Source organism: Myiozetetes cayanensis, unplaced genomic scaffold (genome assembly GCF_022539395.1).
Source record: "Myiozetetes cayanensis isolate MyiCay16 unplaced genomic scaffold, myiCay2020 scf3, whole genome shotgun sequence".
Classification (NCBI taxonomy): Eukaryota; Metazoa; Chordata; class Aves; order Passeriformes; family Tyrannidae; genus Myiozetetes; species Myiozetetes cayanensis.
The window spans coordinates 46697511-46713196 of record NW_026087521.1 but is presented as its reverse complement, the minus strand read 5'-3'; the positions used below and the strand labels follow the sequence as shown (position 1 = coordinate 46713196).

The 15686-nt window shown below is 41.7% G+C and overlaps 1 protein-coding gene and 1 non-coding gene across 2 annotated transcripts; both read right to left on the bottom strand.

Annotated features, from left to right (window-relative positions):
• Positions 1–120: 120 nt before the first annotated feature.
• On the bottom strand, positions 121–12911 carry SLC25A3 (solute carrier family 25 member 3). Its single transcript, XM_050323445.1, has 8 exons — positions 12786–12911; positions 12471–12627; positions 8086–8207; positions 5652–5831; positions 5359–5540; positions 4470–4642; positions 3377–3487; positions 121–3266 (listed from the first exon to the last, which is right to left on the bottom strand). The coding sequence occupies exons 2-8, from the start codon at positions 12619–12621 to the stop codon at positions 3106–3108; spliced, it is 1080 nt and encodes a 359-aa protein (XP_050179402.1). The 5' UTR covers positions 12622–12627; positions 12786–12911; the 3' UTR covers positions 121–3105.
• Positions 4950–5189, bottom strand: LOC126645300 (small nucleolar RNA SNORA53). Its single transcript, XR_007630114.1, has one exon. It is a non-coding gene; the product is annotated as a small nucleolar RNA SNORA53 (small nucleolar RNA).
• Positions 12912–15686: the final 2775 nt, after the last annotated feature.

The following is a 15686-nucleotide window of genomic DNA, read 5'->3' as shown; positions in this document are numbered from 1 at the left end:
CTGCTGAGCCAAGAATTTCCTGCTAGTAACATCTTCCTCCTCATCACTTGGGAGTTACAAAAATCGTATTCTATAACAAAGCCACGTAGTTACTAAGCTCATCTCCCCAAGGTACTCGTATTTGCTATAAAAAAGCAGGATGTTTATTGTTTTCACTGTGAACTACATAATTTCTATATAGAAATGTAAAGTAATTACAACTATTTGTATTATTACAGCCCATTTTAAAATGATATGCAACAAACATTTCAGCAAGTATCAGCACATTTGATCTGTAGTACAACCTGATACAAACACTGTGTGTGAATAGAGTTGTTATTCCAAATTTATATAACTATATGCTTTAAACCAGAAAGCTCTTCTCAGCTCCAAAACCAGCAAGAAAGGATGTTTTCTCCTTCATAAAATATACACAAGCAGCACATACATAATCCATGTTTTACAAAGCACTTTGGGGTTCAGTGATGGGTCTGGAGTTATCAAAGTTCAAAATGGAGTGCTCCTTTTCGATACAGGACTTGCCCTGCAATGGAAGAGCAAGTCCATCAAAAGCACTGCTGCTCCCATGCCCCAGCTTCCCAGGCTTCGGAAAACATACCAGGCATTATGCACAAAGCAGTTATCAATGACAAAGTTGACCTTTTAAATGCATATTAATACTACATTTTTCCCACTGAAGCTTATTTAATAATATCAGCAGGTGACCCTTTAAGAAACATTTTGTATGTCAAGCCCTTTCTAAACAAGCATCTGAACAAGCCTGTGGCTGAATATCAATGAAGCCAGCACCTGCAAGGCAATTCTCTCCCCCTCTTAGATTTTCCACTGAAACACAACACTGCAATGAGCACTAAGCATATTTTCCCTTTCTCAGTTACAGAAGAGGAACTGATGGCCGCTCCTTGTAATCTCAGATCTACCTTGATAAATCTGAGCATCTTTAAAAGGATAGTTTCAGGTTTACCCTTGAGCAATGAGAAAACGGACTTAAGATTCTCCTGTTACTACGCAAAACAACTGCGCAATGTTGACCCTATTCTAGGGAAAATTGTGCGACTTTGCTCAACATATAGAATGACAAGAAGCAGCCTTGTGAAATTTAGCTCAGCATTGGATTGCTTGACAATCAGGCTACCTCACTGCATGAGCTAAGCTTGTCTCACTCTGCCAGCCTTAAAATTTGACAGAAGTGCTTCCCCAGAATTAGAAGGAACTTGAGATGTTTTACAGCAAAGCAATATCTACTGAGTTAAAACATGCTTTTAAAGAAACTGATATTCAGTCAAAAAAAGTGATACTGTTTTTTTTCTAATAAGTTGCATCACACACACAAGTTAAATTCAAAAGACAATTTAACATCTATGGTCTTGCAACAAGATCAAGTCATACTAAAGGCTCTTCTCCAGGAAAGCTCTTAGAAGCATTTAATGACTCATTAAATAACTTCAAAGCTTCCTACTCACTATGGGGAAACAAGATTTACATACTTTTATCATTAAACAATTGTAATTCAACACCAAATGTTTTGTTTAGATGTAGGGTATTTGACTTCACTGTGTAATGCAGTTAAGATACCAGCCACTCTGAGTGCCTTTATTACTGTCCTGGTGACAGTGAAATGGAGAAGTTTTAGATTTTATTCCACATTCCAAAAGGCAACAATTCAAAATAAGGCCTAGTTTTCTTGTTCAGCATAATCACCAAAATCTTGGAAATTGGAGAGTTTTCCTAGGGAGAAAGAAGCTTGATACTACGCAAGACAATAGGAGGCACATAGGACTCCACAAGAGGCAGCAGTCAGTGTATTTATGCTATTCCAATAGCACCTGCCTTAATTGTCCTTTTGGCTCTGAAGGAACCAAGTAAAGAAGAAGGAACAGCACAATATATGTGAGTGCCAAGGTAAGTTCAGTATCATCAGCTCACATGATGTAAGACAGCATATCCACAGTTTTGCACAAAAGAAATTTCAGCTCCAGTTCTACTATGTCAACAAAGTAGTACTGGAGAGGTTGAAGTGATTATCAACTGTGGGTTACTGAACAAGAGAAATGCAGAAGGCAGCATTATTATCCTTCAGTAAAAGACTCCATGATTGTCTCCTCTTGCATGCCTAGGAATCTAGATTTGTTCACATCAGGGTCCAAAAAAAAAAAAAAAATTGGTATGACTCCTTCCCCTGCAGAAGTGCATGGTTCAACCAAAACTCAGCACTAAACTAATTCAGGAAAAAAATAAACAAAAAACTACAGCCATAGCAAATGGAAGGAAAAGCTGGCAAGTTTTTCCAACTCTCAAGTAAAAGACAAGTCATTTTTATCTTATTGGAAAGCTGAATTAAGCTTTCAGTGGTCAGATATATTTGAAAATCTTTATGAGCATCAGCTTTTCTTTAGTTAAAGAGGTAGCAGCTATCATTTAATTCCACAGGACAACCAGAAGGACCAAGTTCTTTGGTGTGGTTCAAAGCCAAGAGAAGCAAAAATTAGTCAAGTAAGCATAAGTTAATTAAGTTGGGATGACCATCCCAAGGCAGAAACAGCTTTGGGATGTATAAGGTTCTTTTTATCTCTGTGGGGAACACCAGTATTATGACCAGGATGCCCTATCAGACTGCAGTCTCAGCCACTCAGGAGTTCAACTATTCTACAGTAACAGCTTATTAAAGGCAAATGATCAGTGGACTCAAAGTGCACAAGACTGCAGTTTGTTTCTGCAGTTCCACAAGGACATGTTTTGGCACTTCTCTGGAAACAGTGAAAGTCTAGTTTTGTTACAAGTGGAAGAGTAACACTTCTCCAATTCCTAATGTGTAGAACAGAGTAATTTTTTTTAACTCTTTTTGGGGGAGAGAGTAAAGCAGGGAGAGTATTTGACATATTTGCTGCTATGAAATGAAGCTTACATATGCAGTAGTAAACAGACACTAATGACTCTGTTTCTCATTTATTTCAGGCAATGACAGCGGTAGAATTTAAGCCCTCACATGAGATGAGGGCACAGCCAATAATGACATCATATAGAGTTTGTTTTCTACATAGTCAAATATATAAAAGTTTCATGAAACTCATCACTGGGACAGCCAGCAGTCAGTCCATGAGTTGTCTATTCAGTTAGACCAAGCTTCTTCTTCAGAGATTCTGGCATTTCAGGTGGAGGTGGGCGAGGAAGTCTGAAATAAACCTTGACAGAATCGTAGATGAACCACTGTAGTGCAGTCAGGGTACCAATCATAATGATACGAGCAAACAGGCCTTTCCATACACCTGCAGAGCAAAACATGAAGCATGAGTAGCATAAAATGACAGCTAAAATAGAAATCTTCCCTAAAACACCACAAACACTTGATCCAAAATACATGAAAATAAGGATGTACCTTTGAATCCAAGCCTCATAAGAACCTGTGAAGCAGAGCTGCCCTTTTCTTTGTTCAACACAGACACCACGGAGTCAGCAGGATGGGAAACAATTGCACAGAACACACCAGCTGAAAGAATAATTTGACATTAGTTCTGTGATGTTTTAGCTGTATCATTACTGTGTACACTAACTACAACCAGCTGAAATCACATCTGCTAATGAACTGCACAGACATTTTGTTCTGGTATCCTAAAAGGACTCATATGAAGATCTACAGGACTCATGAGGAGCAGCTGAGGGAGCTGGGATTATTTAGCCTGAAGAAAAGGCGGCTCAGAAGGGACCTTATCACTTTCTACAATCACCTGAAAGGAGGTTGTAACCAGGTGGGTGTCGATGTCCTCTCCCAAGTAACAAGCAACAGGACAAGAGGAAACAGCCTCAGGTTGTACCAAGGGATGTTTAGATAGGATAGTAGGACCAAATTCTTCACCAAAAGGGTTGTCAAACACTGGAACAGGCTGCCAAAGGAAGTGTTAGAGGTACCATCCCTGGATGTATCCCTGGAGGTACTTTAAACACGTGTGGATGGGGCACTTGAGGACATGGTTCACTAGTGGAGTTGGCAGTGCTGCAGTAATGGTTGGTCTTAATGATCATAAAGGTCTTTTACAACCTAAATGATCCTATGATTCTATGATAACAGGACGTGAACAGAAAATACCTCAGTTCTCGTACTGCAGTAACTCTTTTGCTAAAATAATCCTTCTGAATCTTTGGATATTGAAAAGCCATGTTCCATCCAAATTTCTCTTACCTACCTTTCAACCTTCCCGACACTAACGAAGATGCAAGTTTTTCACTCAAATAAACTGCAGGTTCTAAACCTGGGCATCAACATTGGTAATATACAGGAACAATTAAGAGTATTGTCCTATTACAGACCCATTTTTCACTAAGAGACTGAATACAATTTTTTCCCCTGCACATATTTAGGTTCCAACTGATTTCTCCCATGCTAGTGACATTTATTTAATATTCTGAGAAGGGACAGGACTCTAGAGTTGCAGTAGTCCATTAATGAAGTGTAGGACTTAAAGATTCCTTACCAATATAGCCTGCAACAAACGTGACTACCAGCTGTTCTCCTTTTGTGCATTCACTTCGTGGCTTGGGAACGACATACTTGTAGAGAGCTTCTACAGTACGTTCAAAGCAGGCAAATTTCATCATTGTGTATGGAATCTGTCTCATCCATAGTGGAGCAACACCTTTATAGAAACTTAATCAGAGAACAGACAGACTCAGTTTCGTTTTCTTTAATATTTAAGGTATATTTCCAACTTGAAATAAATTAGCTTATTGTTATCAAGAATAAAGCTTCTAAATACTAAATACTGATACTGTAAGGCTGTCAATACTTACTGAACAGAAATTTAAGTTGTATTAGTGCCCAAGTACTACCTTAAAATAGCAACACAAATTAAGACTTTTCCTGATCCCCAGCTGCACAGCAGTTTCTGTAGTCAGTTTTCAGATTACAGTGCACTACAGTAATGCAGTACTGATACAACCAGTGCAGTAAGGCTAATGTCTGCATACCAGCCAAGTCCTGATAGTGAGAAGTGGGCTGTATATCTACAGCCAATTCTATCAGAACAGAAAGCTAACATGCAGTTATGTTACTCTCACATGCCAATGACTCAAGCATCTTTGACTGTACAACCAGAAAGTTGCTGAATATCTCTGACTGGAACTGCTAGAAACTGAAGTTATCCAGCAGAACTCAGCACAAAGATACTCACAAAGATGGATCTAAGGAGCATGTGGAATTAACAGCCAGTTTAACACAGATTCCCTGAAGTATGTTATTATCTTAAAATACAAAGACCAAAAAGTATTATAAGCTAAAGCCAGAATTAGTTAAAGCAACAGTTCTTAAGAAAAAATACTCAACATCAAGAACCTGAATAAAAATTAAAACTGAGAGATACTTACGCCCAGATGCCTTCTTCTCCAAACATTTTAGGTAAAGCCTGACGCAGAGTGTTCGCATATCCAGGCTGTGTCTGAATACGAACTTTAGCAGCTTCCATTGGAGCCAGAGCAATGTCAGCAAAAAACTCTGCACTGGCAGATGCAGCTAAATACAGTGAAGTACGCCACAAATAGGCATTTTCCTGAAGTGAATGTGAACACACATTTTTATTAATGAATCATGCTTCTATGATTACTCCACATTACTATTATGTTGCAGATGTACAGCCTTACAAAAACTATTTAAGGCTTACCTCTCCCAGCATGTTGCCATATAGGATTTTGAAAACTTCATAGAAACCAAATTTACAAAGCCCTTGCATGGAATATCCAATAAAGGTTGGAGCCCATCCCTTAGCCAAGCCACGAACACCCTCTTCATTTATTGTCACTGAAAATCCATTGAAGATGCTCTTGTATTTTTGTGGATCAACCTAAACAGAATAGGCAGTTAAATACTTGATATAGCTTACTATTTCCGTTCCTACACCCCCAACTAAAATTTAGAATTTTTAAATTCCTCAGACAGCTGACTTCCCAAAATTCCCTGGAGAGATGATGTACTCACCACAAAGTTACACTAATGAAAATTAAGGTTACTTGCTGGTCTCAAACCCCAACTTATTTTAACAGCCTTAATACTAAGGAATCACCAAATTGTCTGAATTTTGTTTTACATTTATTCTCCAGATCAACAATACAACTATAACGGATTTACTGAAATCACTATTCTAACACTGTCAGAAGTATACTGGTGCAATTATGTATAGATCAGATTCTTAAAAAATTTGATAGCTCCTGTCAGCAATGTCATCCACTCTACATGTCACACCTACATACACTCGATTGTCGCCACAAACCAAACCTGATGATTCACCTGATTCCTAATCAGAAAAGGTTTTCTTCCCACTTTCAGTTCGATCCCCCCACATAGTCAAAGACAGATGGAGCAAAGGGGATCAAAGAGTACTCAAGAACTTCTGCACTTGTACTTTGACTTCACAGTAAAGGCTACATACAAACTGTTTTCTGCCCACAAAACTTTTGATATTTCATTAACTTTTCAGAAAGTAAAAAAAGACTGACTTGAATAATTTTGTTTCACATGAAAGGAAACAATTTAACAGAAATTCTTAAACAGGTATTAAAGTCACATCACACTTTTACTTTTCATACTTGGCATCATCCAACAGTTCCTCAGAGCATTAGGAAGGGAAGAATCAAACTGAAAGCCAATTAAAGCTTTCAGAAAAAGCAATGGGACACACATGCCAACTTGCATTGACTGATATTTTGTCTTGCAGTCTGGCACCAACCTACTTAAGAACTACTTCACCTAAACATTTTTAAATGATTTCACAATTTTAAAAAGAGACATTATTTCAGAAAACTGGATATATAATCGGGCACACTGTAAAATGGGGCTATGTTCAAGTCAGAACCATGTTCCGTTATTAGCTATGTAACAGGTGTCCTGGTTTCAGTTAAACCATAGCAAAGGTGACCTCTTCTTAAAAAGACATGAGAGGGCAGGCAACAGGTTTCTTCCTGGAGAACTTAGGAAGGATTAGTAACATGCTTTGTACTGGATCTGTAAAGAGATAAACGCTGACAGGTTTTACAAGATCATACCTGGAATTCACATGGAACTGCTTCCCCCACCCCCAAACACCCCTTAAGTGCTGGAGAGGGAAATACCACCACCACCACCATGTAAGAAACCCAGGACTTGTAAGCTCAAGCCAAGCATGTCTGATGTGTTATAGTATTTCTAGCTTAAGACCAGAATTTCAGGTGCTTAAGTGTGTGAAGAAGCCTCTTTGGTAAACAATGATAAATAAAGGCCATCCAGAAGAACACAATTTTAAAGAACATCATGCAGTAGTCCTAGTGTAATCAGTAGATCTGACTAATTCACAGTTCCCTCCTAATTTCAAGAGCTTTATAATTACAAAATTTCCATTTTGTAAATCATTGTCAGTCTACGCTACAGGGAAGAAGTCATTAACTACTATATTTCCAGAAATTTAAAAGTGTGCTTTAATTTGCTTCATTCTTGTAGATTTGCCTGAGTAAATCCATTTGTATGTTTTTAGCCATGGCTGTTCACTAAATGATTTAATGCAAAGCTGGTATCACAAATTAGGGCGATGCAATGACACTCCTTTCAGGTCAATCAAGAAGCACTTCAAGGAAACCAGCCGCAAACACCAATGGCCTTACTGACATCCAATCAAGTTTTACCCACTCTATTCAAAGCAGCATCGTTAGAAAATATCCAATCCATAAGCCATGCATTGATATCCACAGTGTTAATGGATAAAATTACACATGCATGTCACTCCGGGCTAAAATCCAGATCTGCACAACACCAAAGATACTATTTTCTTACTCCAGAAGCACTGAAATAGTGCTAGACAGCAACCAGCCAGCCAAGAGTAACACTGAGGTGGGTTCAATGTGCCTTAAATGTCATCAAAAATAATTCATCCAGATCATCCTAAATACCTTTGCTTCTCTCGAAAGTGGTATTTTGCTAGTCTCACAGCAGTAGATTTGATAAAGCAGCATTCAAGTTTACTCACTTCCTTTCATCCAGAAAAAACTGCATCCCTACTGCAAATTGTTAATATTCTGGCTATACAGAAAAAAAAAAATAAATCAAGAAACATTTAAGTTTATACAAACCTGCATACGACATTTCACTAAATCCAGGGGGACAACACCAGTGTGTGTCAGGCCACAACTTAGGACCCCACCAACGCCACAGAGAGCATAAAACTTGAGCGAGCCATATTCACAACTGTATTCTGCAGCAAAAAATAAAGACACACCATGCTTTTATATGAACTCCATGCACTGTTGGACTGTGACGTCCAGGGTATAGTTTATGCCTCCAATTCATTAGTAGATTAAATATACCACACTAAACATGCTTTGCCAATGTCATCACATACTGACATGCAGAACAAACCTGCATTCTGCATTTAACCAGGTCTAGGGGAACCAGTGCCGTATGTGTTGTTCCACAGCTAATAATCCCACCAAGGCCACAAAGCATAAAGAATCTGTTTGAGCCATAGGCACAGCTGTATTCTAGTTAATTGGAAAAAATTACATATATATGATCAATCACAAATGGTAACAAAGATCAGAAAAGAAACAAAATTGACTGAGTGCTACTTTCTCAGACGTATTAAAGTGAAACATACTCCCATTTAAGTTTATGGGAGTATAAAGGCACTGTTATACACAGAAATAATTCCCTTGCTTTAAATTACCACCTTTCGGACTGGCAAGATTTGATTCCAAGCCTTCCAAATTCAATTTGTTCCTTTAAACAATCAATGAAAGAAAGTGCATTTTTAGTCCATAACACATTTAAACCACAGAAATTAATCCCAGAAGCTGCTAGTAGAAATTATGACTCAAAGTTGCAATGTCCAACAATTTTCTCTAGAACTCAGGAGACAAAGCTTCTTTGGTTAAATAGTCTATGATAGTGTAACTTCTATATTTAAGTAGAGACTTATAAAGAACTACACAATCAGTGTTGAAATTTTGTTTATGCAGCTGTATTTTCAGGTATTTTTCAGATTATACAGATTTTATTTTCTTTCAAATAAAAAATCTCAAATTTCTATACAGCTTGTTCATTCAAGTTTAAATTTAACGGTACAAAATAAGGATAAAGTAGCAGCACAGTTCTAAGCAACTATGCTTAACATTTTAAATATATAAGTAAAAGCAAAACTAATATACTTAATAAGCATCCAGGAAACAATACACTATGTAGAAAATATTTCCCTGAGTTGAAGGGCATAATCTTTTGTTATTACATCCATTGCTGTTACTTCAGTATAATATAAGTCACTAATGAAAACCAAAAGACAGCAAAAACCTATCTCATGCAGAGCTTCTTCACTCTCTTTTTGATTCTTCAATAAACTCCTTTATGAACATCAACAAAAATTTACAACAAAATTTACAATGTTTAAGAGTATCAATAGAGCAGCAGTTAACACTAGCAGGCTTATCCAGCCCATAACTTTGCTATTTTAAGGGCACTTCTTCCTCCAAATGTTCCAGATATATTACATTTAAAATTCACATTTCTCACTTAACTCTTAAAAATTAATTACCAAGGCAATACAATATATTTTTTTTAATTCTAAAATAACAAATACCAAATCACAGACAGCATATTAAGCCTAAACCTAAAGCCAGACATCAGTTAACAGTCAGAATAATGTACTTTTAATTGAGATACTGCTCAAGACTGCAAATATGCTGGTCTGGGACTTACACATACCTCCAAAATAGCTTGGCTAAGCTGGCAGATTTGCAGACAGCAGCAGTCTGTTTACAACTCTCCAGAATGACAGGTTAAACATACACAGACCAGGCTTTCTTTGCAGGTGTAATCAGAGAACAGACTCGAGATCTGTATGGGGCAGTTCTGTCCAGCTCTATCTTTGGCCTGCAGCTCAACAGCGCTTCACTACCATACTGCCCAGATACCAGAAGTGTTTGTTCACAGTCCCTTTTTCACAGTAATTTACTGTTAGGAGTCACACTCCTGAACTAACAGAGACAGACCTTTGTAGTAGCCACAGAAAAGTAGAGTTTTAGCTATGTGCTGTATCACAATGCTATTCAGGCTGACCTGCCAGCTCAGTGTTCAAAAACAGCAATTAAGAAAAGCAAGCCAGTATCAGTTAGGCTGGAGCTCTTTAGAGGTATCTAAGTTGGTGATGGTACATCTCAGACTTTCTATTTTAGACGTAGAGTCAAATTTCCTAAAAACCATTACCTGAGAAGAGACCTCTGAACACGTAGTACAGAGGGCAAGAAAGTCATTCTAATATACCCAGGCAGTGACTTAGCACAAATACCCCAAATATAAACACACAACATAAAAATATGCCTACTGTTAGGACAGTATATCATAACTACTTATCTCTGCTACTGATCTGATATGTTAAGGACAAATTCCAAGAGCCGATCACAGAACATTTTGCCTCTGAGCTGGGTTATAGTTGATGCCCTGAGCTGAACTCTTTAAAAGGTCTTGTGGTTTGTATTGACTTTGTGTGACCTTGTGAAAGCTCAGATATCTTCCGCAACACGTTGTTCTCCCAACACAAAGGCCAGAGAAGCAACTCCTATGTGAAATAATGAACCCAGCAGAAAAGACTACAAAGATTAAAAACTGCTGGCCACCTTTGACCATAACTGCCTGCAAACAGGATGAAGATTACACATAATGCTTTTAAGAAATAAATGCACCTACTGAATATATTTAGCATACCAAAGAGTGATTTAGGGCTTTAGTTAGCTAGCAAAAGGATTACTACACTAAAAGCCAGCAGCAATTTCTCAAAAATTTAGTAAGTAACATCCAACACTGACTTGTCTTTCACATATTACATGTATGTTCCTCAAAGTGCTCTGAAATACTTCAATAACCATGGTACTTCAGAAGAGGTAGTTTCCTGAAACCACTTACTTTTTTTATTAAAATAAAAGCAGAAATGTTTTTAAGTTAACAGTTTAACAGAATTTTAATATCTACCTCTGCTACTGTGCAGCCCTTCAGAAGCACCTCGACAGGTTGGAGACATGGGCAGAGAAGAACCATCTGAAGTTCAGCAAAGGCAAATGCAGGTCCTGCACCTGGGGGGAATGACCCCACGCACCAGCACAGGCTGGGGGCTGACCTGCTGGAAAGCAGCTCTGCAGAGAAGGACCTGAAGGTCCTGGCAGACAACAAGCTGTCCATGACCGAAAGCATGCCCTGGGGGCCAAAGAATGCCAATGGTATCCTGGGCTGCATCAGGAAGAGCGCTGCCAGCAGGTCAAGGGAGGCAATCCTGTCCCTCTACTCAGTCCTAGTGAGGTGCATCTGAAATGCTGTGTCCAGTTCTCAGCTCCTCTGGACTACAGACACGGAGCTCCTGGAGTGGGTCCAGCAGAGGGCAACAAAGATAATTAAGGGACTGCAGCATCTCTCTTGTAAGGAAAGGCTGAGAGAGTTGGGCCTGTTCAGCATCAAGAAGAAATGACTGAAACAGGACCTTATCAATGTCTGTAAATATCTGAAAGGAAGATGCCAAGAGGATGGAGCCAGGCTCTTCTCTGTGGTACCAAGTCATAGGACAAGAGGCAATAGGCAGAAACCAACGCACACCAAGTTCCACCTCAATATGAGGAAGAACTTCTTTACTGTGCAGGTGACCACACACTGGAATAGATTGTCCAGAGTCACTGTGGAGTCCACCTTGTGAGAGATTTTCAAGAACCATCTGGATGCAATCCTGTGCCATGTGCTCTAGAATGACCCCACCTGATCAGGGAGGCTGGACCAGATGACCCACTGTGGGCTCTTCCAACCTTACCCAGTTCATGATACGAGAAGTATCATCAAGGTATGACCTTTATAAGTCACAAAAGTGATCGGGAAACATACGGGAAGCACTTGACTCTAAAATGCATCACTGTATCTTAAAGAGCAGAGTTATCTGGTGTATATTCTACAAATCCTAAGGAGAAAAAAATTTTAAAAAAAAGAAGGGGACCTCCTCCCCCCCCAAAAAAATCATCTGCAGGAATATGAACAAACAAGGGAAAAAATAAGAGGAAAAGGAAAAAAGGACGGGAGACGTGGTTTTTTGAATCCACAAGCTGCTCTTCGCCAGGGATGAAGTGCGAACCTACAACCTCAGTGACCGAGACTGCAGGCCCTACAGAGACAGAGAAAGAGCTCTCCAAGACAGACTCCGCAGGGGTCTCTGATTAGTCTGCGCTAGAACCTTCCCACGTCCTTTGCCGGTAACCCCGGATCCTCTTGCCCCTCGGCACACCCCGCAGGGAGGGCGGAAGCGCCTGCCAGCGCCTCCCCCGCCCGTGCCCTTCCTCGTCCTCCAAGAGGACGCTTAGGCCCAGCGCCAGCCTCTCCCGGCCGCTCACTCTCCTTGCGCCAGCCCGGTGAGCATAAGCACGGGCCGGGGGGCCGTGCGGGCCCCGCCGCCCCGGGCCTCGTCCCTGCCGCGGCCCCTCCGTCCCGCTCTCACCTTCGGCGGCCGACGCGGCCGCCAAGCTCCGGCGCGCGGCGGGCGCCTCCGCGGGCTCCGCTGGGCGCTTCCTCACGCCGTCCTGGACCAGCTGGAAGTGCGGCGCGTAGAAGGGGTTGTGCCGCGCGAGCGGCGCGATGGACGAGAACATGGCGACCTGAGGCGGGCGACAAGAGCAGAACGGCGTGGGACCGGGAAGCCCCGCCACGGCGCGGCTGCCGGGCCCCAAGCCCGCACCCACGAGGCGGCCCCGCCGCCCCGGAGCGAGCGCGGTGCCGGGCGAGCGAGCGGGCCCGCCGCGCCGCCCCGACTCACCTCGCAAGATGGAGCCGCTGCGGCAGAGGCTGAACGCGGGCCCCGCGCCGTCACCTTGTCCTTCCCGGCCGGGGGCGGGGCCGCCAAGCAACGACTCGCGCCGCGATTGGCGGAGGCGCCCACAACGGCCGCGCACGCGCAGCCGCGGCCGACGCCCTCCCGCCCTGCGCCTGCGCCTCGCGCGGCGGCGGAGCCGCACCCGGGCAGGGAGTGGGAGTGGGAGCGGGGCCGGTGTCAGGGCCGGTGTCAGGGCCGGTGTCCGTGTGTGCGGGCCGGGGCTGCGGCCGCGCCCCCAGTAACGCGGGCACTGAGGGCCGAGGCCCCGCCGGCACGGACCCGCTTCTTCGCGGGTAGTCATGGGTGTATGAGCGCACCCTCCAGCGCTCGCGCCTCAGTTTCTGACGCTTCCCCGTCGCCGCCCGGCTCTGGGAGCTTGCCAACTACGCCACGTGCTTCCCGCAGCCTTGCCCCAGGCAATGTCAAACCGGAGACACTCCCGAACGCCAGCGCTCCCCGTGCAGCGGCAGCCTGTTGCTGGCACCGGCAGGCTGGCCTTGACCCCTGCTCTGCAGCACTTTGCACTGAATCATAGAATCACCAAGGCTGGAAGAGACCTTAAGGTCACCATGCCCAATACTATCACCATAACCCCTAGCATAACATCCGTTTTTTTAAAATTAAAGAAGTCCTCAGTATTGCCCTAGATTCCAGTTCTGCAAATCACACCTAATAATATTTTCTAATCACAGCCTGCTAAAGCCATAGGATGCAACTCCCTTAGCAAAAGGCTCACCTCTAGCAGGCTGGCCCCAGCTTGCCCTAAGACTGAGCACAGTCAGATCTGCATGCTCCATGGCCAAATTTCACCTCTGGAGGGTAAGTTTGCAGGGCATGTTGACTTAGCCTATGCTGCGACTGCTATAGCTGCTAACAGAGTTACTTGGTTTGTGAAAAGCAGAATGTTATTGAACACAGGACCTATGCTCGGCCTCACCAACCTTAAACTATGCCTTTTCTAATGTAGGGCGATTTCACTCATTGTAGTGATTTACACAGTATAAAACTGGCACAGCACAGTTCAGCTCTCCAGTTACTAAAGAGGCCAGAACTCCACTTTTTCACCATTGTGATCACATACCTTCCATTTATAGTACTCCATAACAACATATGTGCAGAAGCCAGCTAAGCAAGAGACATGCACTGAACATCCCAGCTATTACTTATGGGCAGAGAGACATAATGCAAGTAACAGCACGCCTGCACCACCACACTGAAGAAACACCCTCCTTTGGTCAGCTCAGTGGCTCCTATCAAACTTCCAAGGAGAGCCTTTAGGCCTTGGCTCTACTCACTGTATTTCACAACAAAGTTTATCGAGGCAGACTGTCACATACAGGCAAAAGAGACACACACCTAACAGCACTGCCACAGAAATCAAGGTTGGTCAAGTCCCTCTTGACTAAACTAGACTCCACTTGCCTTCTAGGAAAAGGTCAAGTTAAACTTGCATTCTTCAAATACCTTCATTTAGCAACCAGCAGAGAGCCTTAAGTGATCACTTCGCTGCCAGTGGCAGCAATGAAGACAAGCCAGAATTGTTCATTTTGCCATTACCTGCAATCTAAACAACTGTTGTTAGCAATGTTTTATCTAAAAACCACTGATACTTATTTTCCATTAATAATCTCTAAACATGACCAAGACAGGCTCTTATCTTGAAACTGGATGTGGTTGCAATTCTTGCAGACTTTTCTGATTTTTACACAGAGAAAACTTCTGCTCCTTCCAATTACGAAGGATGAACAGAAGACTATTTATTTACAGACATCTAATGGCAATTTATGTGCTTAACTAGTACTGACACTTCTGAGTTACAGTCTGTGAACAGGGGTTTTTTTGTTTGTTTTACCTGATAACTAACAGCTGTACTATTAACAAGAAATATTAAAACAGCAGTCTAACATAGCCCCATGAAAATACAGGAGTAATACATGTTCCTACTGAATGCATACCATTTTACAGAGAAAATATCTTCAACCTTTCCCAGATGTGGGGGAAAAAAAAAAGGCAAGTCAGTTTAAGAAAATGCCAGTTTGACAACACCAAACTTTCTTAATTTTATCTATCCTTCTGTTTGTTATTAACACACACCACGACCCCCTTCCTATTTCCCATCCCCCCAAAGAGCATAAAATCACGACATTGTAGGTTATTTCCTGTCTTTCAGTAACTTCTACAGTTATAAAATTTTGGTGAAGCCTGCAAACAAAATCAAAGCTCTTATGAGCTAGTACCCCAGGTGATATTGTTTTCAAAAATACAGTGACATAGTGAAACCACCATCCACACCTTTGATAACCAGGTTAGCACAGTAGGATCTGCTCCTGTTGTAAGCATTTATTTCACGTGCACTTTCCTGGTTTCAACATCAGAACTACTAGACTTAGAGACAGTAATGGATCAGGTTTCACAGCCCAAGGGAAGCCTTAACACTGCAGCATCTTCTTCTGCAGTATCCAAGCTTGCTAGGTTGAACAACAGTTCACATCCACTGAATGCAAAAAGTAGTGAAACCTCCCCTCTTCTTATTAGTCGCTGCCATGAGTGTCCTCATCTTTTTAAAAATCTAAATCCTTCTCAGATATTACATGTTTTTCCTTCATAAAACATAATGTTTTTTACCTAAATAATAAATAAATAAAGCAATGGTAGAAAAGTTAGCATTTTTAAACCACAGACTACCAATGCTAAAAAAGAACTTCAAAGTGAGGTGGGACACAAAACTTCCAAGATTTTTCTTTTTTATATCAATACATACATAGTCGAGTTGTCTATACCACCTCAGGACTGCTTTACAAGTTGAGTTAACTTGTAGACCCTGAGCTGTATGAACACATGCAT